General features: G+C 44.7%; 2 protein-coding genes across 2 annotated transcripts; one reads left to right on the top strand and one right to left on the bottom strand.

The window, feature by feature from the left end:
- Positions 1-1,105: 1,105 nt before the first annotated feature.
- fam151a (family with sequence similarity 151 member A) lies at positions 1,106-7,453 on the top strand. The gene is made up of 8 exons (XM_035423154.1): positions 1,106-1,383; positions 1,804-1,953; positions 2,139-2,288; positions 2,778-2,937; positions 3,987-4,205; positions 4,938-5,074; positions 5,603-5,734; positions 6,277-7,453. Exons 1-8 carry the CDS (start codon positions 1,197-1,199, stop codon positions 6,939-6,941), a joined length of 1,800 nt encoding a protein of 599 aa, XP_035279045.1. The 5' UTR covers positions 1,106-1,196; the 3' UTR covers positions 6,942-7,453.
- Positions 7,039-25,010, bottom strand: acot11a (acyl-CoA thioesterase 11a). Its single transcript, XM_035423155.1, has 16 exons — positions 24,854-25,010; positions 21,726-21,933; positions 20,505-20,574; positions 17,104-17,164; positions 16,651-16,752; positions 16,177-16,312; positions 15,549-15,705; positions 14,729-14,848; positions 13,353-13,491; positions 12,891-12,946; positions 11,647-11,713; positions 11,197-11,280; positions 10,379-10,512; positions 9,141-9,272; positions 8,910-9,036; positions 7,039-8,377 (listed from the first exon to the last, which is right to left on the bottom strand). Exons 2-16 carry the CDS (start codon positions 21,913-21,915, stop codon positions 8,219-8,221), a joined length of 1,734 nt encoding a protein of 577 aa, XP_035279046.1. The 5' UTR covers positions 21,916-21,933; positions 24,854-25,010; the 3' UTR covers positions 7,039-8,218.
- Positions 25,011-25,745: the final 735 nt, after the last annotated feature.

Here is a 25,745-nt window from a genome sequence, read left to right as displayed (position 1 = left end):
CTGTAACTGAGTTTTTACGAGTCCTAGGTGGATCAAATATATTCTGAGCAAAGCATATTCAGAGTAAAAGATACTCAGTCATCATTCATTTCCACTGAGGGTTTCCTCTGTGCAGCTTGCTAAACAATTTCCACACTAAACAATGATATTCTTTCTTTTATTTAAATTAGTTCTTGTAATGCAATTATTTATTTATTTATTTTTGCTTTGTTTGCGTTTAATTAAATATCATAATTCCAGTTTGCTCTGTTGACTCTTCGCCCTAGTTCGGCGCTGGTCCCTTGTAACCAGTGTGCATTGGCTCTTTGTTCTCTCTGCATCTGTGAATTCATTAAAAACCTTGTTTGTTAATGCATGCTTTGCCCAAGTGAACTGCATTCCCCTATACGATCTCAGTCTGCCGCTGAGCTCCATCTGCTTAATTATTCCACAGGCATCCGTGGCGGCCGTGGTTCCTGTCCCTGTACTTAATAGTCTATTCATTCATTGCCTTGTGGTCTGAATGCAATCATAACCTATACGGTTAATTACTATACAGTCATGAGGCTAAGCTGATTGCATAGGGCCTTGTGACTGAATCACCAGTTCCACAGCAGAGACAGACTCACTTTGGGGGGTGTGAGAACGGGTTTGACGGCCCAAATATGTCCGCTTTGAGAGAAAAACCTGCCCGTAGAATTTTCCGGAATCCTTCAATGGAGCCCCATGGAGTGAGACCTTGCCACCAGCCACTTATAACACCCCCCCCCCCCCCCCCGAAACTGACAACTCCGTCATAATGGCGGATAAAGGATGCGTAATTATAACAACAAGTTGCATTAGAGAAAGAGGCTGAAAATTGCAGCCTTCTGCACTTCTGGATTTTTACATAGGCTGAATCATTTCCATATATTCTCAGTTGTGTTTATTAGTAATTTGCATCTGCCAGATAGCAGTATTAGGGTCTCTCTTCAATGCATTTGAAATCGAACTGCCAGTAATACACAGAGCAGTCAAAGGCAGAACAATCTGATTGCATGATAGGTAGTGAGATCAGAATGCCTTCTTTGCGAGATGATAAAGATCTTGGGTACAGAGATAAAAGTCCAATCGACCCGCTGCAAGGGACTGAACTCTAGTCTGCAAACAACACTCTGCAGCTTGAACTGGATTTGACGGCAATTGTTTAACTTGCGTCTGTGCCATCTCTGCTAACCATGGACGAAGAGCAAAACAAACAGAGAGACCAGGGAGAGGAAGAAGAAGAAGACGAAGAGCGTGATTCTGAAAAAATATTTGGTGTCTTTAGCAGGGAGAGTCTAACCATGCTTGGAGTTGGAATCGGCGTGCTTGTCTTGCTGGGGATCATTACCATAGCTTCTGTTGTTGTGACTTCAAAAGCAGGTAAAGACAATATAAATCATTTGACTTCATTCTCCTTCTTCAAGTTCCAGTGAATTCAAGCATTGCTGCCATGGCTCACTTTTATATCAGGCGGTGCTCAAAATTTCTGCCTGTGTTTATATAACATATCAAGTAGTTTTCACAATATTCATTTGTCTTTATGTACAGCATAAAACATTTTTATCATGATCACTTGTAATAGCTTTAGTCGTGTCATTAATTTCATTATTATCATTCATCACTATCTGCGGCGGAGTGGTAGTTGGTAGTGCAAACAGTAGCAGTGGTGTGAAGGTATTTTATCATTTGGAATATTTGCGAGAGAAATGAAAATTAAATGGTGCGGCTTTAGTTAGTTCAAGTTAACACGAGTGTACAGAATTAAATCTTGAATTTGTGGTTCCCTGTGCAATGCTACAGATCCTACTGAACCCATTCAGCCCTTTCCCACCAGTGGAGACATGCTGGACTACCTGGTCCAAAATGGAGACATCCAAGAGCGAGATGCCCTACATGTCTCTTGGTATCACTCCGCCAACAGCAAATCTGACTTGGACAAAGCCTTGAAAAGTACGCATAGTTTTTAATATATCGATGATTAACTAAAACATACTTTTGGTCTGTAAAGTGCATGAAACATATTTAATAGAAGGACCATTATTGTAAATATCAGAAGCAACACATTTATCATAAGAGCATTATCTGGTACGTGCTGTGGATGAGTCCTTGTCTTCTTGCTCCCTGTTGTCGCTCAGGTACGGCCATGGTTCTCGAGGCTGACGTGAACGTACAAGGATACAACACAGCCAACGAGACGGAGATCCCCATAATGGCTCACCCGCCTGACGTTTACAGTGACAACACTCTGCAGGAATGGCTGGAGTCTGTGCTCAACTCCAAGAAAGGTCCTAAATCGTACATTGCAACAGAGCTGTAATGACACAGAGTGCAATATCTTAACTATGTTTATTGTTGCTGCTATTATCAGTAAGACCAGAGTAGACTATGTCCTCAGCTGCTTGATCAGAGTGAAGGAAAACTATTACACAGGGACCATTAAATGAAGTTGTAGGGTAAAATACCTCCTCTCAGTTAAGTTTAAAAGGTGAAATTTTTTCAAAATGTTTTCAAATTGAAACAACAGTCATAAGCAAACATTTTAAATGACTTCTCTCTAGGGGTTTCGTCATACTTGTTCCTGGTTATGGTTATACACTTTGTTGTACGTCGCTCTGGATAAGAGTGTCTGCCAAATGCCTGTAATGTAATGTAATGTAATGTAAAAACAAGTGTGAGAAATAATGAAAGCTATTAACATCATATTTGTAAGTGAAAGTTACATGCATGTGTCTCAACATGGGATCCATCTTGTTGTCTGTGTCTCGTGTGAGCAGGGATCAAACTGGATTTCAAAAGCATCAAGGCGGTGTTGCCGTCACTGGAGATTCTGAGAAAAAGAAATCAAACAGGGATAAACCGCCCAGTCTGGCTCAATGCAGACGTTCTCCGCGGTCCTAATGTCCCGAACTTCTGGCCTGTTGTCAACAGCACAGCGTGAGTAAACAAATAAAAAACATCGAAAGGGCAAATAAGCATACACACACACACACACATGCACAGCATCTCAGTTGGGTCTATATCTAGTTATACAATATAATGTGCATTATGTCAACACAGAAAATCACACTCCATTGGATTATTGAATTATTTTGACTATTTCAACGGAGACTGAAATGCACCCTAGTGAAATGTGACATAGATGAATCATTTCAGGATTTTTAGTTTCAAGCGGAACAGGCTTTGTGAGTGGAACAGTACTAATGCTCTCCATTAATTTGTTTTAGCACACAGTGGTTCAGTACATGCATGTCCATTTCAAACGCAGCACTGGAGCAGAATGGATTGCCATTTATGCAGTAGATAAGCACAGCAGGTATATGATTCAGCTGTTCTGTTCCAAGACTTCACTGTGTTAATATTTAAAATGCCTCTAGCCTTATTATAAGTAGAACAATGCTGTTATCACTTTTAATAAAGAGAGAAAATGAAAGTCCTCCCCAGGACTCTAATGATAATCACAACATTCCCTTTGAAATAAAAAAAAACTAAGGATTATAACCAAAAATTCATGATAGATTAATGTCAGATACTAGATGATATATGTTGATGTACGATGTTGTGTGGCTTTTTTGAACATAATGTCCAAGGATTACATGTCAACCAAAGGTATTAAGGTTTTACTTTTTCCGTATAATTTCTGACATCCGTCACCTTGACCTTTCATTTGGTGTAGTGTACCTCATGGCATAACAAACCTTGGGCTGTCAATGGAGGTAAAGCACCATCACGAGTTTTGAGCACACATTTGACATTTCATACTACTGAGCCAACAAGATGAGGGTGGGCTTGCCCTGTTGAGTATGATTCCTCCCAAGGTTTCTTCCTGTTTTTATTTGTTTTTTGTTTTTTGTTTGCTACAGGCCCCCCTAGGCTTGCTTTTAGTACTGATGTGAGTCAAGAGTCTGCTCTAAAAATGTTTTGTGGAATTCACTCTACAAATGAAGTTTGGCTTTGATTTGACGGCTGCTTTGCCTTTACCGTAGGTTCTTGGGACTCATCCAAAGCGAATTCCCAGATGCCACGATCTCTCCCGGGTGGAAGGTCCTCTACATACCGTCGACCCCATCCTACACGCGCGCCATGGTGGAGGAGATGTACTCTCTCGTCCAGCACGTCCCCCAGAGGGTCTCCTTCCCCGTGCTGGCCGTCATGGTCAAGCAGGCCTGGCCCCACTTCAGCTGGCTGCTCAGCCAGTCCAGCAGGTGACTGTCCAGTAGGCAACCCAATCACCGTGTATGTAAGGCCAAATATCTCACACGCAGCTCAACGGTCCTCACTGAATTTTATTGGCTGGGGCTACAAACGCAAGCTTTTTGACCTGGTAAATACATGCAGTGAGTGGTCAGACCAACATTCGAAAATGTGGTCTTTGTTGTGCAGCCAATGAAATTTTTCTTGGAAGCGTTAAACTGTGAGTGGGAAGTTTTTCAGTGAGTGATGCGGCCATCTTATGATCACCGTTCATTGCACCAGCAATGACATCAGAACTAAATGTATGCAAAAAATGAAATTCAAACTAAAATATTATGATAACACACAGCTACATGTATAGTACTATAACCACATTAGAATTCTGTTAATAAATCAAATCTGCTAAAAAGTCAATAGTCATCAGGAGATCTCAGCAGAGAACAGAATCTGTGACTTAAATCATTCTTCAGACCTAAATCTGTTATGATTTTGCCCAAGGCGACCTAGGCTTGTAACTGTGAGGCTGTAGGTTCGACTCCCAGGTGGGGGCCTCCCATTGTACCCTTGAGCATGCTGCTTAACCAGTATTTTTTCCAGTAAAATATCTGTATAAACGGTGTGCATGTAAAGAATGTAAGCCATGCAAGTCACTGCGGACGGCAGTGTCTGTTAAAAACATGCAAAATGTAGTGTGTGGCACTCCCGTGTAAAAATTTGCCTGTTCTGTGTTTCCCGTGGGGCAGGTTCAGTCTGACTCTGTGGCAGGGGGAGGAGAGCCCCAGCGTGAACGATCTGCTTTTCATCCGGGACAACAGTAACCCGCAGCGCATCTACTACGACATCTACGAGCCCGTCCTGTCCCAGTTCAAAGCAACGGCTTGTGAGTGACCTTTCAGGGCCCGACAGAGGGGTGGCTATCTCAACCTCACCCACGACTCTTCTTTTTTTCCCTCCATTTTCAAGCCGCTGTACCCTAGTGGTTGCAGGTTCAAATCCCCACAGGTTCACTGCCACCGTACTCATCGTTAATTTAAAAACCAGCTGTTATATGTTAAAACTGTAAACTGTGTTAATCACTCCAGATAAGGCAATCGGTTAAGCAAACACATGATAAAATCTTAATGAAATCTCTCCTGTTTAATGTTACGAAGCCTGATTATTAGATGGAATTACATTACAGGCATTTAGCAGACGCTCTTATCTGGAACAATTTACACAACTTTTTACATACACTTACATTGCATCCATTCATACAGCAGGACTGAAGCAATGCAGGTTAAGTACCTTGCTCATTGAACCTGCAACACTTAGGTTAAAAGACCAATTCCTTACCCATTATACTGCACTGGCGCCCGTACTGAATTAGTCAGTCCCAGCCCGGGGTCATGGTCTGATTTCCATTGTGCAGTGCAGAAGAGGTTTAGGCGGTTTTACCCTGGAGGGGACCTGGTCGACTATTTCAAACCTGCGAACAGCGACGGTATGAACATCCGGTGGGACTGGGTCAGTGACAGAGCCTCCCTGCTTTCCCTGCTCAAAGGTAACTAACTCCCCATGACACTGGGCACGCCACATACCCTTTACTGTGGTTCTGTATTTACGATCACTGTCCACAAATCTCTGAAGTAGTGCTCTGTATTAAAATCTCACTACATTATATTATTTGTAAAAATCTCTTCCATTGAATGCGCTACCAGCAAATATTGGCACTTGCCATATTTTCATGAGCTCTTAACTATAATTAAAATTTTGATTATGCATTTTAAAATATACTAAAAATCCTTCTGCATACTTGTTCTTGCACCTTTCAGTTTTCCTCACATTTTTCTCTATAGTCGACTCAGCTTTGTTTGTGATTTCAATCTATTTTCTAGGTTCTAAAACAGTTCTTGCCTTGTTAGCATTTCCTGAATGCCTAAATGTAAATGTAAATGGGAAATGAGGTTTAATGTACTCCAAGGCATACACTTCAAACAATAACAATGCAAATAAGTAACTGTATTTTGAAGCTCATTAGAAATTGATGGCAAATGAATATAAAAAAATAAAAAACAAAATGTTCGACAATTCTGCTGTTCGCAGACAGCACCGGCGGGATGTTGATCATTCCGGTCGGATCGAAGAAAGACCAGCCAGCGGTCCCAGTGGTGGAGAACTCCAGTCCCGAGCTCTCGCTCCAGGAGTGCCTCGACCTGGTCTCGGCCTCCCCCAAGCTCCACGGCCTCTACTTCCAGGTCAAGTCCCAGGCCGTCCTGACCCCGACGCTCCGCCTGCTCAACCAGAGCTACGCCGAGGACCTCCTGTACCGACCCACCTGGATCAACATGAACGTGTCCCACGGGGCTTTCGAGACCCCCGGCTACGTCTCGGGCGCCGAGTTCCTGGACACGGTCGACCGGGTCTTCCCGCACGTCACCCTGGCCCCAGGCTGGCCCCTCGAGGCCCTGGGCGAGGGCTACACCCAGCCTCTGGTGGAGGACATGCTCCAGCTCTTCAGGGGGGCCAGCCAGGACGTGTCCCTGCAGCTGAGGGCAGTGCCCCTGGGGAGGTCTTACCTGGGCCGCCGGCACCTCCGGGGGGCCCAGCCCCGGTTCTCTCTGACCGTCCAGCACGGACCGGAGCAGGGCAGCTACAACTCGGGGTACATGGGCCTGATTTCGGTCCGAGGAGGGGACATGCACCGCAGCTTCTACAACATGCCCTCGGACTACAAGGCCAAGCTGCTCATGGACGTGTACACCTCCTAAGCCTGGCCACACACTCCCGATGTCGCAACCTCGATCTCAAAAGATTTGTTTTGTTTCGTTTAGTTTCTTAAAAAACAAAATTAGGGAGAGTCGTTGATATTTTTGAAAAAAAAGTTTTTTTTAATACATACAAACTGTAACAAGTGTGCAGTTTAATATACAGACAAATCCCACTGCAGTTAGACTGAATACACCCCTTAGCCCTGTGCAAAATCAGTCTGTGAAACACCAGTCGATTACTAAACCACATTCTGGCAAATACAGTGGATGAGAGTCTGTGAACGGTTATTCAACAGGCCAATAAATCCCCAAGAAACAGTCTAGAAGAAACAAAAAACAAAGGAGATTTAACAAAAGAGGAAATTAATTTGCCACGTAGTTGCTTATTTATTGTTTTTGTCCAGGCCCATAATTTACATTGAAAAATGTGACAGGGTGTTGATGCTCAGTATTCATAAATTATTTTCAGCTCACTGATGTTCCAACTCCTGTATAAAGACTTGAATATGAAAGGCTTGATTGCTGCTCATTAAATAGTGTTTTCTTTATATAGAATTACATTTACAGCATGATTGCCAACATCTTGTCTTGTTTTCACTCATCTATTTGAAAAGAAATAGACTGTGAAGCATAATTATTGGAGATAGAAAATTCCACTTTTGCACCACTGCACTGCCAGAATTCCTAGAAAAATACCCAAAATATAAATATGCCCAGTTCCTGTTAATTGCAGAATGTCTTTTTCGCAACTCGGCCTTGTAAGAGACATCTGTGAAATATTTTTTAGTACCTAAATAATAATATGCAATCCAAATGTGACTACAGTACTGATTCCATATTCCAGAATATTCTATTGAAATATTGCAATATTACAATTCTATTTCTTAAGTCACATCCGGTACTGTTCAAGGTTTGTTGCAGACAAGTATAAGTTGTCGTATATAATGCCATCAAAGAAAGACATGCCTTTAAACCAGTTCACTTCCACTGAACTTACAATAAGGAAAGCACTGTCTCAAAAGGTAAAAAAACGCAGAGTAAAATAAGTCAAACTCCTTTAGCAAATTAGCTCCCAATCCCAGTTAAATGGCACCAATAAGGCTATAAATACAGCTGTGGCTGATGGAATGGTGGAAAAAAACCCACAACATTTACAGTCCATACACCCTGGCTCCAGCTGGGATGTACCGTGTCAGAGCAGTTTGGGGCACCTCATAAGAGGGACCCCCATGTCGGGCTTCTGCCCCGCCCGGACGCCCCTGCTCACAAGGCAGGCGTCACAGCGGAGTGGAGGCCACGGCCTCCAGGCTGTCCTTGTTCTCCTCCAGGAACTGGCTGCAGGACCTGAAGGTGCTGTAGAAGGTGGAGGAGAGCCCGGCGATGTCAGTGGAGATGTAGGGCAGCACCTCAGGCGTGGCCTGGTTGTAGTAGGAGATCTGGGAGACACACGCGAGAGAAAGAGTCACCACTTACTGTGCCCCGCCCCCGAACCCACAGCCAGCTGCTCTCTCTCAGAGTGCCGCGCCGTGCTCTAACCGACACCCTTTTCCGAAGGGCACACAAACACCTAGAGTTCCACACAGTGGTGGCTGAAGCTGAGGCAGTTCACATTAAGCGTCCGGCTCGAAGACGCAGCAGAGCGAACAGAGGCGACGGCTGACTCCCATTTGATTCGAGCCCAAGGATCGTACGATCCACGGCCCTCTAAATTACACCCGCGCGGGCTAATGAATCAGCAGCCTCTGTAAAGCTAAATTATACCTGGGACCCAGTCATTCTGCCTCAATGACACACTCTGTATGGGTGACCCAGAGCACATGCCGCTAATGGAACGTCAATTATGGTGTTGCGTAACTGAAGCTATGAAAGGCCATTTTAAACTGGCAAATGTGTCCAGCAGTCAATAACTAGGGGCTGCCTTGTGAATTTTAATGTGAATAAATACCCGGGAGGGAGGCAGGAGCTTACCTTTGTGATCCTGCTGGAGACCTCCCAGATACTGAACCCCGCACACAGCACCTCCCCTCGTTTGTAGTCCTCCGTGCTGGGGTGAGTGGGCAGGGTGACAGACCGCAGGGCGACCACGTACGGGTCCCTGGAAGGACAAAAAGGTCTTAAGCCTGTGAGAAAGTGCAGTCGCTTCCACGGCGTACAAAGCGAGGCTCTGGTGTCTCTCAGCATGGCGGTAAGGACCCTCACCCAGCATTACACGGCCGCCGCCTGGACGCCAGCAGGATGAAGTCCTGGACTTTCCCCTCTTTGCTGACCGAGGGGGTGACCACGCGGTAGAGCGTGTCGTCTTCGTTCACCTGGGTGATCACCTCACACTGTCTTCACATAAAAAAACAACACACAAAACACAGAAAAATTACCGTGGGTACATATATTTTTTCCATTTGAAAATAATCATTCATATATTCACATACTTTTTCATACACATGTTGTGTTGTTGTTTCATAGTCTCTGTGATAGATTTTGTTCTATATTTCAGAAAGGTGAATTACTAACAATTTGTTCTTACATTGGCCTGCCTTACACAAGCCACACAGGCCTGTTTGTAAATTCAGCCCAACGATGCCACAGCCATCTTGGTTCTTGGCTTCCATGCAATTTCCCTTTTACCAGCTTGTAAAACAATCAAATAGAATCTGATACTCCTTATCTAAGCTGATACATGAGAAAAGCACTCTTCCGAAGGCATTTTGTCCAAATGCATCTTTATTATAAAGGCTTTCTGTCCAAACATGCCAAGGATTAAACAAAGAAGAATGGCAACCATATACCCTACCTCATCTTAATCATGTGTAATTAAGGGCACTGTTGTGCAATACATACAGAGCTCAACCAGGAAAGAGATGGAAGAAAAGTATATTTTTATATATTTAAAGACATATATTACATAAACCATTTCACTGTTAAAGGAAATACGGAGAAATGCATGAACCTTTTAGCTTAATCTTAGCTAAAATAATTGATCCTTTCTGAATGTGGTTACCAAATGATTTACATATATGTAACTGTTCATAACCCAAAGGGCTGAAAAAAGAGCTAAATCAATTTCTGTCTTAAATCTGCAAGAGGAGTGTGTGCAGAAAAACTCTTCAAAAGCAGAAAAACACCAAGTACAGAAAGGACCCGTCCATGTTATTAACCAAGAGGACTCTTCCACCCCTGATTTCACCTTCAAACTGTACACGTGGGCCTGCAATAAGACAACACCACTTCACACCACGTAGTAACAAGACTGTGCCATATATCACTAAGAAGTATGGGGGGGGGGGGGGGGTGTGATTCTTCTTCTATGGTACGTACTCGTAGTTCCTGTCCCACTGTATGATTACCCCACTTTACACCACGTAGTAACAAGACTGTGCCGTATACCACTAAGAAGTATGGGGGGGGGGGGGGGGGTGTGATTCTTCTTCTATGGTACGTACTCGTAGTTCCTGTCCCACTCCTGTCTCCGGCTCAGGTCCGACATCAGCAGGAAGACCTGCTCCACGGGGACTTTCACCTGGGTCTCCACCCTGAAGCACAGGACCTGGTTCTCCTCCAGGGTGTACAGGCTGACCTGGAAACCTTGACAACGTCAACAAGGCCTGCTGGACCAGAGAGCTGCACCATCTGTCACCGCACTGCGGTACTCTGCCACACACTGTGGCTGCTCATAGGGCAAGCTTGCGTGTTACATACAATTTACATGCAGAATAAATCTAGACAAAAGCTGTATGATATCGCATTACATTAGATTCATTTGGCAGACGCTTTTATCCAAAGCGACACATAATAAGTGCATACCGCACAATACTGTGCAATAAGTGAATACCGAAGGTCACTGGAACAGCAGTTCCGATAAGGTACAAAACTCATTATGTAACACTTATTCATAGCCATGAACACATCAAGTCCAGTTCACACAGTATGTTTAGCACAATGGTAACAGGTGCTTGCAAACCATAACCTAATGACGGCCCTGATACAAATCCAGGACCCGTGCAGCACAGGAGGTGAAAGTCACGGCAAAAACATTCTAAACAGTAAAGTTATCCCCATGAATGAATCGAGACAAAAAAGGCCTACAACATTTGCTGCTGCAAGCAATAGGCAGCAACAGCGTATCATTCAACAGCTGGCATTGCTCTCCCACAGAGACAAGAGCGTCTGATAGAAGATCCAATTTCCTGTGATGTAACCACACCAGTGCCCATCGCCCTTATCCCGCCCCTGCCGCCATGCGTTTTGGAGGGAGACCCACCTTATTTTTCTCCGAATTTAACACCCAGTTGTTCCTGGCGGCCATCATCTTCAGGGCAGACACATTGTTGTAGCTCAGGTACACCTGTGGATATTCAGCAAAAACTTTTTTTTTTTTTTTAATGCAGAACATTTAACGGCTTCAAACCATGAAGCGACATGACTGTCCAGACAGATGTCAGGGCTTTCTGTGCCTTGGTCTATCTAAGAGAGATAACAGTATCAGATACTTCACTCTTTATAGAGCCAGTGGGGAGTCAGTAAAGACAAACGATAGCCATTGCACCATTTATTCACAGTATGCTGTTAAAACATATGGAAGCCCTTTAGATGTGTGCACGTTCACTTCAATACCAACGTCATCATTCCACACAGCCTTGCACACGCTCAGACAGGGACATGTTCAGCGCTATGGGTGTGGCCCACGCCGCTCATTGGCAGGTAAGGTTACCTGGTTGCTGGGATCCCAGGGGACGGACAGAGGCACCTCGGTTTGCTTACAGGAGATGATGTACTTCCTGAAGGGAACACACAGAGAGCTTAGTGGGGTTTGTAAAACTGACCCTGGTATACTGCTATACCTTATTCTGCTCAATCCAAACATCAACTCTTATGTTAACTAAACTGAAGGTGTCATGTAGTATAGTGTTCAGGTGAATGGTGATTTACACAGGGAGATTAGGGGTCTAACAGCATAGTCACTGCTATGTCTATTGGGAGGGCAAATGTTCCCATGGGGCTCAATCAGGTGACCTTAGCCTGTGCACCACTCAGGTAAATGATCTGTATATTTAAGGGCGACTTCTTGATGTATGAACGTGACTTGTCTCGCAGAAAACACAACAGCTTATGACAAATAGCAGTGCTCCTAGTATTTCACACTAGTGTTTTTCTCAGTGCAGGTTCTAAGATGCACTCATCCTATAGGTCTCTTACAGGAACCTGTACAGGTCCACAGAGTGAAGGTAGGCTCACATCCATAAACCTTAATCAGCAAGAAATGCCATTTCCTACCATGAATGTCTTCCCGAGCCCCGAGGTGCCATGTGAAGGCACTTTGTTCCCCCAAACCGTTTAACCGGCCCGTTGAATCAGGGAATTCATCCGTCTGATGACGACAGCTGAGCGACTCTGCCCAGTTCTGCAACTGTCAGTGGTTTCAGGAGAGCTGAAGATCTTGTTGGACTGTGAGCCCCTCAGAGTCCAGGGCCTGGTTTTGTTTCCCCGCCCCCCCCACCCCTCAGTAAAAGGTCCCCTGGCTCTGTAGGGTAATCTACACCACCCTTTCCTCCTGAATAAATGATGAGCACTTTGAGCCAGCCCATTGTGTCCGAGACAAAATGAGCACAGCAACAACCATTAATGTAATATACACAGGGACCCCTTTCAGATCCTGGCTTTCGGGGCTGATCGATTTCTCTGGCCTGGTCTGTAATCAACAGCCATGTCTGCGGACGTGAGCAGGGACGTGTTGTGCATCCACCGCCTTTTCATTGACAGGAACAGTGTCAGTTGAGCAAACACCTTTATCTGCACTCCTGAAGTGTCAAAAAGGACACAAACACTCCTCTGAGCCAATAAACAGTTCACGGTGCTTGGCCACAAATGGTGTTAAATGGTGTTGCTGGCATTATTGATAAGGCTAATAAGAAGTCTTATTTCCTGTGCGATTGAAAAGGCAGCTGGTCGCTTCACCTGTCCAATCGAATCTTCCGCCGGGCGATGGCCTCCCGGTATCGCCTCTTCCCATTCTGCCAATGACATCACAGGTATTAACGGGGAAGCTCAAGCTAGACCAAGTCCTGGGCGAAAACACAGCATCACTTCAACCAGACAGGGTATTTCAATTATCCACAGTTATGGTATATCACACCTTTCCAAAAAAAAAACAAAACTTTTCTGTCAGGTCATATGGACTGACTCTGACCTAGTCCAGTTCTACCCCCTTGGCTGGATATGCAGTGTCAGTTCCAATAACTGACCTTGGACTGGCCGTTCAATTAATGTGATCAACTTCCTCAGTTGTGCGTTAATCCAAAGTGTGAACAGTAACACCACCAGCTCTCAAACTCAGCAGACCCAAGGTAAACCCCATGTCCTTTAGCACCAGTGACAGTTATTTTATTTTGTTTCGTTTGAGACGATGTGAGCTCTCACCACAGGCTCCGGTCGGATTCGCGGCAGCGTGCGGGGTTTCCCGTCCTCGTCCAGAACCTCGAAGGTCATGAAGGCGCTGTTGATGTGCCTCAGCGTCTGCCCGGCCTGATAGGCCTCCGCGCACACGCCCACCTCCATGCTATGACATCACAGGGACAGATCAAACAGGGATTAACCTACATAAGCCTCACAGAGGGCAAGCTATTATCCTCTCACAAAATCAGGAGACAATGTCTGCTGTCTGGATGTTCGGATACCTCAAGACAAATTAGACAAATTGTGAAGACGACTCATCAGGGTCACCAAGTGCTAAATCCAGTCACAGAAGGAAGTGACATCATGTTAACCAAACTGACTAAAGAATGATGTCACCAAGCATTAAACGGAGTCACGCTAGGAAGTGACATCGTTATAACCAAGCTGACTAAAGAATGACAGTTAGCTTTAATATGTCCATGACAACTGAGCAAAGCGGCACGCAACTTACAAGGGCACTCCATATCATCCAATCAGTGTTATTATTGGATAATTACTCAGCGTCTCTGTCATACTGTATCCATCCACGCTTTGCTTAACAGCTCTGAGATGTACCCTGTGCTGTGATGCACATAATGTACTGCAGCCACCCATCGCTATGGGAACCTGGGCCAAAACGCCCTTTGTTTTCTGCTCACCCACAGTCAGTTTTTAGCTTTTTTTAATGCAACATGAGGAAGAATAGCCTCATCAGGAGGGCTAGCTTGTCCTCTCCAGGTTCAAGTAAACAAAAAAATAATAATTTCAACAAACTTCTCTTCAGCTTTGAAAAAAAACAGGATTTAAGTCTCTCAGCTATGCAAAAAAAAAAAACAACAACAACAAAAAACAAAGTAATAACAAGAGGCGATGCTGAAGCAATGCTATTAGATTTGTTCCTGACCTGGGTCATGATGATTATAATAAATATGGTCATTAATTCACAAAGTACATAAAGATTGTTAAAAATAAAGCCATAAAGGTGTCCACAAAGCAGACTCTGTGGGAGAATAATGTCCCGGTGTTTTTATTGTTCTTTTTTTTTCCGCTTCTCTGGCCTTGGGATTAGTCTTATCATTGACTTATCTTAATCACCTTCGCATTTCCACGGGAGAATTAAACACCAGCGTGACAAAGTGCAACTGCCTTCCGGGAGAATTAAGCTAACGGTGGAAAGAGAAAAAAGCTAGCATCTACAGTAGGAGGCACTTGAAGATTTTGGGCTGATGCTGGACTCTTGCCGTTGTGCTGAGTGGCAGTTGGGAAACGGCGACATTAATATATCACATATGTAAGTCTGTGAACGTGTGAAAGGTGATGCTCTGTTAAGCCCACCGCGCCACACCTGGCGCTAAGCGCACCTGTGCGTGAAGGTGTTGTTGACGATGGCCTTCAGAACCAGGCGGTCCCCGATTTGGGACGGGCCTCTGAAGTGGAACATGTCTATCGACCGCAGGGTGGGGTGCGCGTTGCACAGGCGGCTATATGAGAGAGAGACGGAGAGAGAGAAAGACAGAGTGACAAAGAGAGGAGAAACAGAGAGAGAGAGAGAGAGAGAGAGTATGAGATGAGACAGAGATTTTGTCTTATTTTCCCAAGGAACTAAACACTTTCTGGACAGAAAAATGTAAACCAAGGCAGCAAGCACTGCTGCACTGCGAGCTAGTGGCTGCAAAAACTAAGAGAAGTAACAAGACACTATAAATGAGCATGGTCACTGTGATATCTTACACTGCATTATATACTTCATGGTCAGTAATAAGAATAAGGGTGACTATGAAAGAAAATGCCCAACAATGCGCATGTTTATGATTACAAAGAACTGTCAAAGTCTAATCTTATTCAATGCAGGAGTGTGACTTTTTTGTCAAACATTAACCAATACAAAGTGGAAACTGCTTGAACCTCAATTATGCATTCAGGGATTCAACACTCACGCACGCACGCACGCAGTGCAGTAATTTTGAATTGAAAGTATGACATGTATGACAATTTAAGTATGACATGTTTGAGACATATGAACACAAAAATATGTTCAATATCACAATATTCACTGACCAAGGATCCACGCTAATTTACAGATGTTGTGAAGGCTGAGGTAAAGACATTTAGTTGAATGGTTCAGCGTTAGTATATCACAGATCTTTGGGAGAGTCACACCAGCCAGTGGAGGGGTGCTACCTGGCAGCAATGGTGGCCACGTTTTCCATCCAGGCCATGATCTGGCCCCCGAAGGTGTTGACCTGGTGGTTGGCGTGAGGGGGCAGCACCAGCTCCACGCTCTCCACCCGCGTCCTCTCCGCGGGCACCGCGTCCTGGTGCTCCTGGCACTCATCCACTGTGACACACACACACACACACACACATACACACACATATGCACATGCACATGCACACACACACACACACACACACACACACACACAGAAACATGCATGTGCACACACAAAAAACAGCACACACAAACAGACACACACATTTACCGAATGTTAACATAATGTTCCACTGAATTCTGCATGCAGTAATATAGACAGTTTGCATTTCTGATGCGCACATGCTAACGTTCAGAGTAATCACTATGCACAGTATTCGCAGTTCTTTTTCACAAAATATATTTTTACAGTCTCCTCCTTTAATGTGAATTGGATTCGGCTGTGGCACACGAGAGAACGACAGGATGGCACCTGATGAAATACGCGCAAGTTGGTGCTTGCCGGGCAACACCAACAAGTTTTTGTTGTTGCACATTCTAAAGCTTTCTGGAGGCAGACGGGCAAGGTCATGCAAGGCCGTTGCCGCGGCGGCGGACCTTTCTGCAGGGTGGCGTTGCTGAGCAGGTCCTTCATGATCTCCACGTGGACGAGCCGCATCCTGCGGCGCTCGGCGGCCACGCTGTGCTCCAGCTGCTCCGCCTGCGTGCGCGGCACCACCGGCTTCAGATGCACCTGCGCAGACGCAACGCGAGCGCACCGCGCGGTTAAGGGGGGCCCTGTCGCCGCATGAGCCACACCCAACTTTGACGGTGAATTTTGGCGGTCAGACATTACATTACAGTACAAGCATTTCGCAGATGCTCCAATCCAGAGCGATTTACAGAATATTTTACATAGCAATTACATTGCATCCATTTATACAGCTGGATATATACTGAAGCAAGTCAGACGAAGCAATTTTCTCAAGGGTACAACAGCAGTGTCCTACCTAGGAATCGAACCTGTGACCCTTAGGTTACAAAACCAGCTCCTCACCCCTTTGATGCTGCCCCCCCTCCCCCCACACTCACCTTGCCCGCTTCCGAGCGCCGCGCCACAAAGGTGGCGAAGGCCTGGCACACCCGCCACTGCCGGTCAGTGAAGAGGTCCTCGCAGCTGACCAAAATCCCCACCTGTGGGCACCGTCACCCCCCCATCAGCAACAAGAGCTGCATCACCTCCCCATCTCCATTATCACAACCCATAATATGCATCTCCTCCAGTGAACAGTTTTTTTAAAACCTGGAGCAAGACCCTAAGGTTCAAAAAATTTGCTAAATTCAATACCAGTGCTTCCCTATTTTCAAGCATCAATTGAATAGGGTGCATTTTGGCTTTATTGTCTAAGATTCCGTTGTGACTGAAGTACACTGTCTGCAGTTGTACACAGACTTGCTGCAGAAGGCTACATGAACTCTAAAATTCTCAAGGACAATAATAAGGCCATATTAATTTCAAACCACATTAATGACTGCAGTCCTCACCTCCATACTTGAGTTGAAAGCTCTGTTGACTTTAGCCGTGATGTTGACCACCTGACCCACCCTGAAGGACAACACAGATCAGGTCACCATAATCAGGTACAAACCTGTAGATACAGGTGACTACAGGCTATAGTCATTGATGGGAGGGTAAGGTTTATGGAACCCAAAAAGGGTGGACCACAGCAAATCATTGTGAGTTGTTCAAACCAATGAGTAACTGATAATACACACAAGGTCCACATATTTTCAGGTTCATGAGCCTCACACTGTCCCAGCAATCCTGTCTGCTGCTTTTCATTTAGTCAGATACTTTTTTTGATTGAAAACCCTATTTAGACAGGATCTCATCCTCTTAGTGAGATTAAGTTAAATTGCTCATTGTTAGATGACGCTACAAGGATAAGGTCAACTGGATGTTCACAGGCTTTGTTCTCATTGGTCCCAAATTCATTTATTGATAGGATGGAAGCTTGAATGTTGTGTCATGCATTAGTCAGCTGCCAGCTGAGGAAAATCTGATTTCATCCGACCTCCCTGGCAACACGCTCCCTCTCAGCTTTTTGGCTCATAGGCAGCAACGTCAGTTTCAGACATTCATTTATTAATTATAATGTATAATATCAACGGGAACCCAAAAATAGCATTACAGCCCTCAGGGACCTGTGAAAGGCACCCAGAGAGATTTGAGAATACACTAATCTCCCAACAATATTGGACCTTGTGGGGGGAAATGTCTGACACTTACACAAAACCCCTTTGACAGGCAAGCCAACGAGAAATGACCCTCATCCTAAATTCAACCACTTTGTGTAACAGGTGCGCACTGATCTGGCACCAGTGCCTGATAGCAGCATCTAATCACCGCAGAGAGGAGGCAGGCAGGGAGGCAGGCAGGCAGGGAGGCAGGGAGGGAGGCAGGGAGGCAGGCAGGGAGGGAGGGAGGCAGGGAGTCAGGGAGCAGGGAGGCAGGCAGGCAGGCAGGCAGGCAGGGAGGGAGGGAGGGAGGGAGGCAGGCAGGGAGGGAGGGAGGCAGGGAGGCAGGCAGGGAGGGAGGGAGGCAGGAAGGCAAAGAGGGAGTCAGGGAGCAGGGAGGCAGGGAGGAGGCAGGCAGGCAGGGAGGCAGGGAGGGAAGCAGGCAGGCAGGCAGGCAGGCAGGCAGGCAGGGAGGGAAGCAAGCAGGGAGGGGAACACATTTGCTGAGGTGTCCTTTGCAGTGCTGCCATTTTAATTGAATTCCACCAGCAGTAATTAAGAACCCCGCGAGTGGCAACAGTGGCGCTAATTACCGAATCCCGCCCTTGTTTTACACCACTCCAGAGGGCTCGTTAGGATCAGCTGCAACGTCGTCAGCAGCCCCCTCAAACCTGATCCGCCTAATAAACGACAGTTTGGGCGACGCAGCTGGAGGCTGTAATGACCTAACGCCACCGGACGGACACCCATCGCAGCGGTGCGGGTGTTGATAAATCGCCGATCAAACGAAATTACGGCCGAGCTGGTCTGAGACGGTAGCAGCTCCGGAGGCTGGCAGGTAGCCTTAACTGTGAAATAAACCCCTATGAATTCTGGGTAGCCTGCTAATCCTGAACCCGTTTAAAGCTGTGCACACATTTACAACTCGGTAGTGGGCTACTCTTAAATAACCACACTTAACACAGCTCTGCTTGGGTACACACACACACACACACACACACACGTTTACAGTATCACATAAACACAATGTCTTATTTCATAGTGGATTTAATCTGCTAGCAGATCAAATTTTAACAGATCAGCACTGATACAGTATACCAGTGTATGAACTTGTACCCCAGTGTGTGATCTTGCTCTCGGGACACTGCACGGGCAGCTGGGGAATTGCCCGGTTCTGTTCCATGACACACCAATGTTGTACATCACCGAGGAGTGACAAATCGCAGTCTGAATCACGCGATGACACCAGCCTTCGTGCTAGAAAGCGCTACGCTCTCAACGAACGACATGCTAAAGCTTTTGTACTGAAAACTCAATCCCCTCCCCTCACATTCCCATGTAGTGTGAGTGAGAGGGCTTAAAAATAGGCCGTTATCAATACCACAGTTGTTATCAAAAACCACACTGACCTCACCTTCAGAGGGGGGGCAAACAAGAGCACGGCACGGCAGTGTAAAGAGAACACAAGCAAGCCCCTGATGCACATAGGAAATCTCTTTGAGTTGTTTCAGATCTATATTATACTCGTATTACACCAGGACCGAGGAATAAGGATTTACTAAAATGTACTTTATATTGATATCTCTGGCTAGGTACAGGTACTAAGCTGGATCATTTAATCCAACAAATGCACACAACTCGTTTGTGAGTAGACGGGACCTCCAGCAAAAGAGTTTGACTGATAAGAATCTATACAAGGATGAGTGATCTTCTATAATTGCTCGTTTAACTTTTGAGATTCAAGATTAAGGCTGTGCAAATGAGCTGGATTTCAAAATGTTCAGACAACACACAACTATTCCTTCAGCTGCTGCTTGTTATTGAGCAAAAAAAAGAAAATAAGGGCTTAATTTTGACGGTGGTTTTGCATTTCCCTTTATCCATTTCAATATATGCACTTTAGGGAAACGGTTTTATGGAAGGTGCTCACTGCTGGTCGGGGTTGTGTATACTGCCAGCGTAACTAAACTGTGTTTTTTTCCTGAAAACGTGAATGAACACTGCATACTCAAAACATGATGAGACTTGCAAGACATAATTTGTGGGCCTTTTCACACACTTTTGTTCGCAACACTGTTGAGTTTCCTGTTCCTGAAAACAGCCTCTTTGAATATTCAGGAAGTGCCTTTTTCCTATCAACAGATCATACATACCATGTAAACGACATTTCAGACATTTCAATCAGATAGCAAGACATTCAAGAAAGATGGCAGCACAGCAGACTCCATCACAGTAAATTACCAGTCCCTGGGTGTGCCAGAAGTGAAGTATATTGGTAACATCTTTTATCCACCCTTAGCCAAGGAGGATGAGCTACACCATATCTCCAAGAGGAGCTTTGTGCTTTCTGCGACTGCCACACTGCCCAGCCAGACCAGGTGAAAGTTCAAGGGACAAATGTTTTGGCTCAAACTTTATGTTTAGCAGATGGAAAAGAGACAGCTGCCAATCTTCTAGTTCTACATAAGGTGGACCACAGTGGACCATAGTCACGGTAGCTAAATGAGTCAGTACATTCGATTCAGTGAGAAAATTCAAAGACATTACAGTTCACCTGAATTTAGTTCACTGACATTTCACAGGCAGACGTTGTGTGGGTCAGTGTGTGTTTATTGCTCCCATCCAAATCAGTGTGCGTTAGTAAAATTGACTAGCCTGTTTTAATGAAAATGAGACAGTTAATCTGGCATTTCAGACAGTATATTTACCCTATCGTATGCTCGAAACAGATGTCGTCTACGGACGCGGTGATGCAAGGACACCCAGCATGCCTTTCAGCTGCAACGAGACAGGAAACAAAAAACATAAGACTTCCTGAATGCAAAAAAACGCAAGAAAGGAAGCATCTACAAGCATTTAAACAGCATTTCTATCTGTACTCAGCTGTCTTCAAAATGTCATTCTCTAAAGGGATAACACTTCCATGCCTTTTTAGCAGCGCTGCAAGAACACTGTTTTTCATCTGGGTTTGAAGTGCTCACCGGATAATTATGACTTAATACTCTCACATCCGCCTCGGAGTTGAAGATCCCTACATCTTCTTTCCCTGTGTGCGCAAGGTAGATACGCCACAGATAGCTATAATCAGTTTCTGACAGCAAGTGTATCAGTCACCCAGAGTCTGTTATCTGCAGAAGATAGACAAACCGCTGCAGATCTTCCTGTGTCCTGAACAATGGATGCAAATGGACTCTGGGAAAAGTCTTTTGTGTACTCACTGAGACAATTACGCATGATATTAACAACGATGAATGATTAGCGGGTGACATTTCGCTTGAACAAAGGCCAACCATCTACCTACTGCAGGCAATGAGATGATTGCCCCTGAGATTGAAAAGAACTTCTCCGCGCCACCTTAAAAAACTTCCCCTTTGAAGAGGTGCTGCACAAAGCAAATAATAAATAGTGGATCCTGCCAAGTCCTCTCCATGAAGCATGACACATGCAGGAGCAGGGAAAGGGCTTCTAAGACTGAACCATTTTGGGCGTACAGTTCCACTCCCAAATGGCAAATGGCCGCCAGCCATTACTTGCATTATCTATTTCTTCGGTTCTTCTTTTACAGTACACGCTGCCCATTTTACACAGCGGGAAACTTAATGAAGTGATTCTGGTCAAGCACCTTGCCCAAATGGCAAGACCCCTCCTAGGATTTGAATCTGCAAAACTTAGTTACTAGACTAAACCCTTTAACACAGTGCAACTCAGTTGACCACTCCAGCCACTTCCTTCATTCGTGCATGGCGTTGCCCAACATTACACAAGTTTCCTTCCCAGTTCACTGAGCATTTCACTGGGAAAGGGTTTGGATAAGTCACAAACCAATCCGATGATACACACACAGTGGGTCAGTGGACAACCTCCACATCCCATCCAACCGGAGCTGATATCCTATCCCGCGATGGGACCCTGTGGCTGGGCGCACTCACCAGACAGACAGGCCGTGGTGTCCATCCACTTGAGCAGCTGGCCCACGCTTATCTCCCCCCGGTGGTTGGCGTGGCAGGGCAGCACGATCTGGCTCATCTTCACCTCCGTGGGGTTCCTGTACACCTCCCCGTTCTCCAGGATGACCGGCGCCTCCTCCTGCTCCTGCAGGGCTCGGCCTTCCGAATCCATGGCTGGAGGATCGAGGGCCTGGGGGGAGGGGGGAGGGGGAAGGGGAGGCAGGAGCGGTCACTGCATCAGGGGCCACTCTCCTCATGGGACCAGAGGGACACCCACCCTATAGAGTGTCTCTTAGAAACGGGCCTAGAGACGGTCAAATCCAAGCTGCTGAATTGAAGTGGCATAAAGGCCATGCCAACCTGGGGGTGCAGCTGAGGTCAAAGTCTCCGCCCTCGTTTAAGGATCTGGTTGAGTAATCGCGCAGAGGGGAGTTGGGAAACACTCCAACTATTCCTCTTTTGACGTTGGCAGCCATTCACGCAATTTCCCGTACACGATTAATCAGAGACGGACCCATGAACACGTGTGCTTAATGCAGCGCTGCTCTGACGCACAGAACTGCAGACGCGGCAGAAAGTGGACTGGATATCACGCAGCTGTTGTCATGTGGTGGCTGGGTCACTGTCTAGAACAATGGGGACTGACCTTTGGGAAAGAAATGACTGCAACCTTCTGACTTATATATAGTATAACGAGAAATACTTTAGATGAGACAACAAGAAGAGACAATAAACACGAAGAGGGGAGGGTACCTAGGGATGGTCTTTCAAAACATGAAACCCTCGAAGGGTGGTGTGACAAGGCGTTTCAATACAGTCAAGCATAGCTCTGTGCCATGATGACATGTCACAGACTGAAAAGATGCACAGAGAGGATTGACAAGCAGAGAAGCTGGCTGTCAAAAAACACAGAAAGAGAAATACAAACACACTCCTGGAATACAATTTAACTTTATTGAGAATACCCTGGAGGAGACAGCATTTGGTTTCGCGATTCTTAATCAAAGTAAATTGGAGTTAAAGGAGAGGGTACGACTTTTCTTTGTTTTCCTCGAACCGTGAAGTGGTTAAAATTTTCAAACATTACATTACATTACATTACGATCATTTAGCAGACACTTTCCCAGAGTGCCTGAATAATGAACAGATGCAAATTGACTTTGCAAATGTTAAGTTAATATGCTAAGTCTGTGAGACTTCATGTATAATGTCAGTTATTAAATTTTCATTTTGGACCTCAAAGCAGGCTGGGTTAAAGGTGCACATGGATTTTTGAGGAGTTGTGGCAAAGTGTTCGCCAAATCATCTTGTACACGACTGCACGAGGGCACAACCACACCCATTATTTAAATGCATACCACATGGCTAGAAAGCAGTTACATAAACAGAACATACGCCACGTGTTCAAATTCAGTACCAGGGACCCACTGTGTATGCTGGGTTTTGTTACAGCCAATATCGTGAGCAATTTTAAGTTACTGAAAACATTGCATTTACATACTAACATAAATTTGTACTTGCATTTATTCCAACATAATGCAGGTTTTGCTTATTGCAATTTTAACTCTTCCTTTGTCCCATATAGGGTGGCACGGTGGTGCAATGGGTAGCACTGTCGCCTCACAGCAGGAAGGTACTAGGTTTGAATCCAGCCTGGGCCTTTCTGCGTGGAGTTTGCATGTTCCCCTGTGTCTGCGTGGGTTTCTGTCCAAAGACATACAGGTAGGCTAACTGGACTAAATTGCCCGTGGGTATGAGAGTGAATGATACAGGAACCAAACACCCATAAGCAGTTGATCCTCAAAATAAAATCTGAAAACTGCTTATGCTTAGACAGCAGACTAAGATGCCAACATTTGGTTATGCAAATTTACTCAAATCTGCTGACCTAATTTCCTTTCCCGTTGTGTTGTTTATGAAGAAATAAACACGGCCAGTGGTTGTGCCAATGCATGCCTTTTGCTCCTAACAAGAGAATCATTGTATTTGTAAAACACCTCCCTTCGCTCCTGACTACATAAACAACGAGTCCATTATCCGACCTTGAGCGTCCTGAAGAACAGTGTTTTAGAAAAAAGATTTCATTCGAAAGCCAGCCTCGCGCCGGGGAAACTCATTCACCCTCCTGGAAGAAACGAGAGTTTCCCGCATTCAATCAGCATAATCATCACTCTCTTGGAGAGAATTACCACCGAGTTGTCTGACCCTTACGCGCTTATCGCATTAACTTAGGCTAGTGTCAATGGGGAAACTAAAATTTGTCGAATTACGTTAATAAATACAGCCTGCTGCATAACCATTCTAGTTTTTTTTTTTTTTTTTTGCTTTGAACTTCAGATGCACGAAGAAAGTAACAGTTTACAAGTCGTTCATATAGTGCTGAATAATAGTTGCAGGTTGGTTATGCAACGCTAATTGACCCCAGAAGGTATAAGAAAAAGTTTTTCCCCTGACATCATCTGTTAATTTAAAACAAACAAATACTAAAAAGCGGATGCGAACAAACACATTATTCAACATAAAGGTAAACAATCCATTGCAATACTTTGCAATAGCCTACTTATATTTGCAATACCTTGCAAATATAGCCTAGCCTGGACATGTTAGTTGGCAATTCCAAAGGAATAATTACTAGCTGTATTTTTTTTTGTTGTATTTTTTACCTTAGAATTAAATGAAGCAGAATTAAGCATTTTTTCAGAAGTGTACTTTCATACTCGCTGCTGGTTGCAACAGTTCAAATTAGAAATTACGACTAAATTGGTTTAATTTATTTAGCAGACTTTATATGGTACTTTTGGCCTCACCACAACATTCCAAAAACTTCATAGCCTGCCTCTCACAAGCACGCACGTGCTGGATACAATTACAGAGTCATTGCGTTTTCTATAGAAATATCGGTGCAGCAACAGCATTTAACGTCCTTCAGACTCCGTTCAAAGCCCGATAAAATCTCATTTTTTGGTAAGAATCTTTACCGTCTCATTTTATGCCTCGGTGTTCGGTCTGTATTTGATTATTTGATATAGTTCTTCGTTTTAAAGTCATGCTGTTAAAACAGATGTACTGCCTGAGATTTCGTTAGCTAACAGTTGCGAAGATCTACTTACTTGGGAAGTTAATCAGAAGCCGTGATCACATCGGTGCGAATCGTTGTCCAAAACAAACGGGCACTGATCTAAAATAAAAGTCTGTGCTGCTGGTGAAAAATGTCACTATTACTAACGAAGTGACAGAGTGGAACTATTTGTTATGGCAGCATATCGCACGCAGCTCATTGGACCAACACTGGCTGAGGAACTCGTCACAGGTCGGCAAGCCACTATTTAAGGTGGAACGAATGACAGGCCATAAATTTCGAGTTTTTAAATCTGCTAGGTGTTAATTTGTTTGAATGTACGTTTATCTTGGTCTACAAAGTTCAGTTACAGACTGCAAATGTAATACAGGTAGTTCAGACCTCATTGATTTACTTTTTACTATAACACACACAGATGAAATGGATCTTAGCACAATTATTATTATTTTTTTTAAAGGAATGATGAGCAATGGCAGAATGCGTGGAGCAAATATTGTGTCAATATCATACTGGTAATGTAAGCTCAAATTTTGCACCCCCCAAATCCAAAATAATGCTAAACGCTCGTAATTGAGATAACGTTGCTTAGCAATCAATACATTTGAGCACAGTCCCCTTACCTCAGTGTGCTTTGTCTCTGATAATAGCTTACGTAAAATAAGTGCAACAGAGACATTACCGATACAAGTTTATTTTTATTATGATAATTATGATAATAATAAAAATAAACATAAAAAATAAATATAAACAAACTAAATAATTACATATATATTATTAACGTTTATTATGTTTCACTATTGAGCCCCAGCCGTAGTCCTGTTCAATGAACTCTACACACATTAGGTAAACATATTGCCTTTACGGCAAGACTTCACACTCAGCTCTTTCTCTGACGTCAGGGACCAGAGAGCTAATTCTGGAAA

The sequence above is a fragment of the Anguilla anguilla genome, chromosome 6 (genome assembly GCF_013347855.1).
Source record: "Anguilla anguilla isolate fAngAng1 chromosome 6, fAngAng1.pri, whole genome shotgun sequence".
In the NCBI taxonomy this organism is placed as follows: Eukaryota; Metazoa; Chordata; class Actinopteri; order Anguilliformes; family Anguillidae; genus Anguilla; species Anguilla anguilla.
This window is presented reverse-complemented; position numbering and strand designations above follow the sequence as displayed.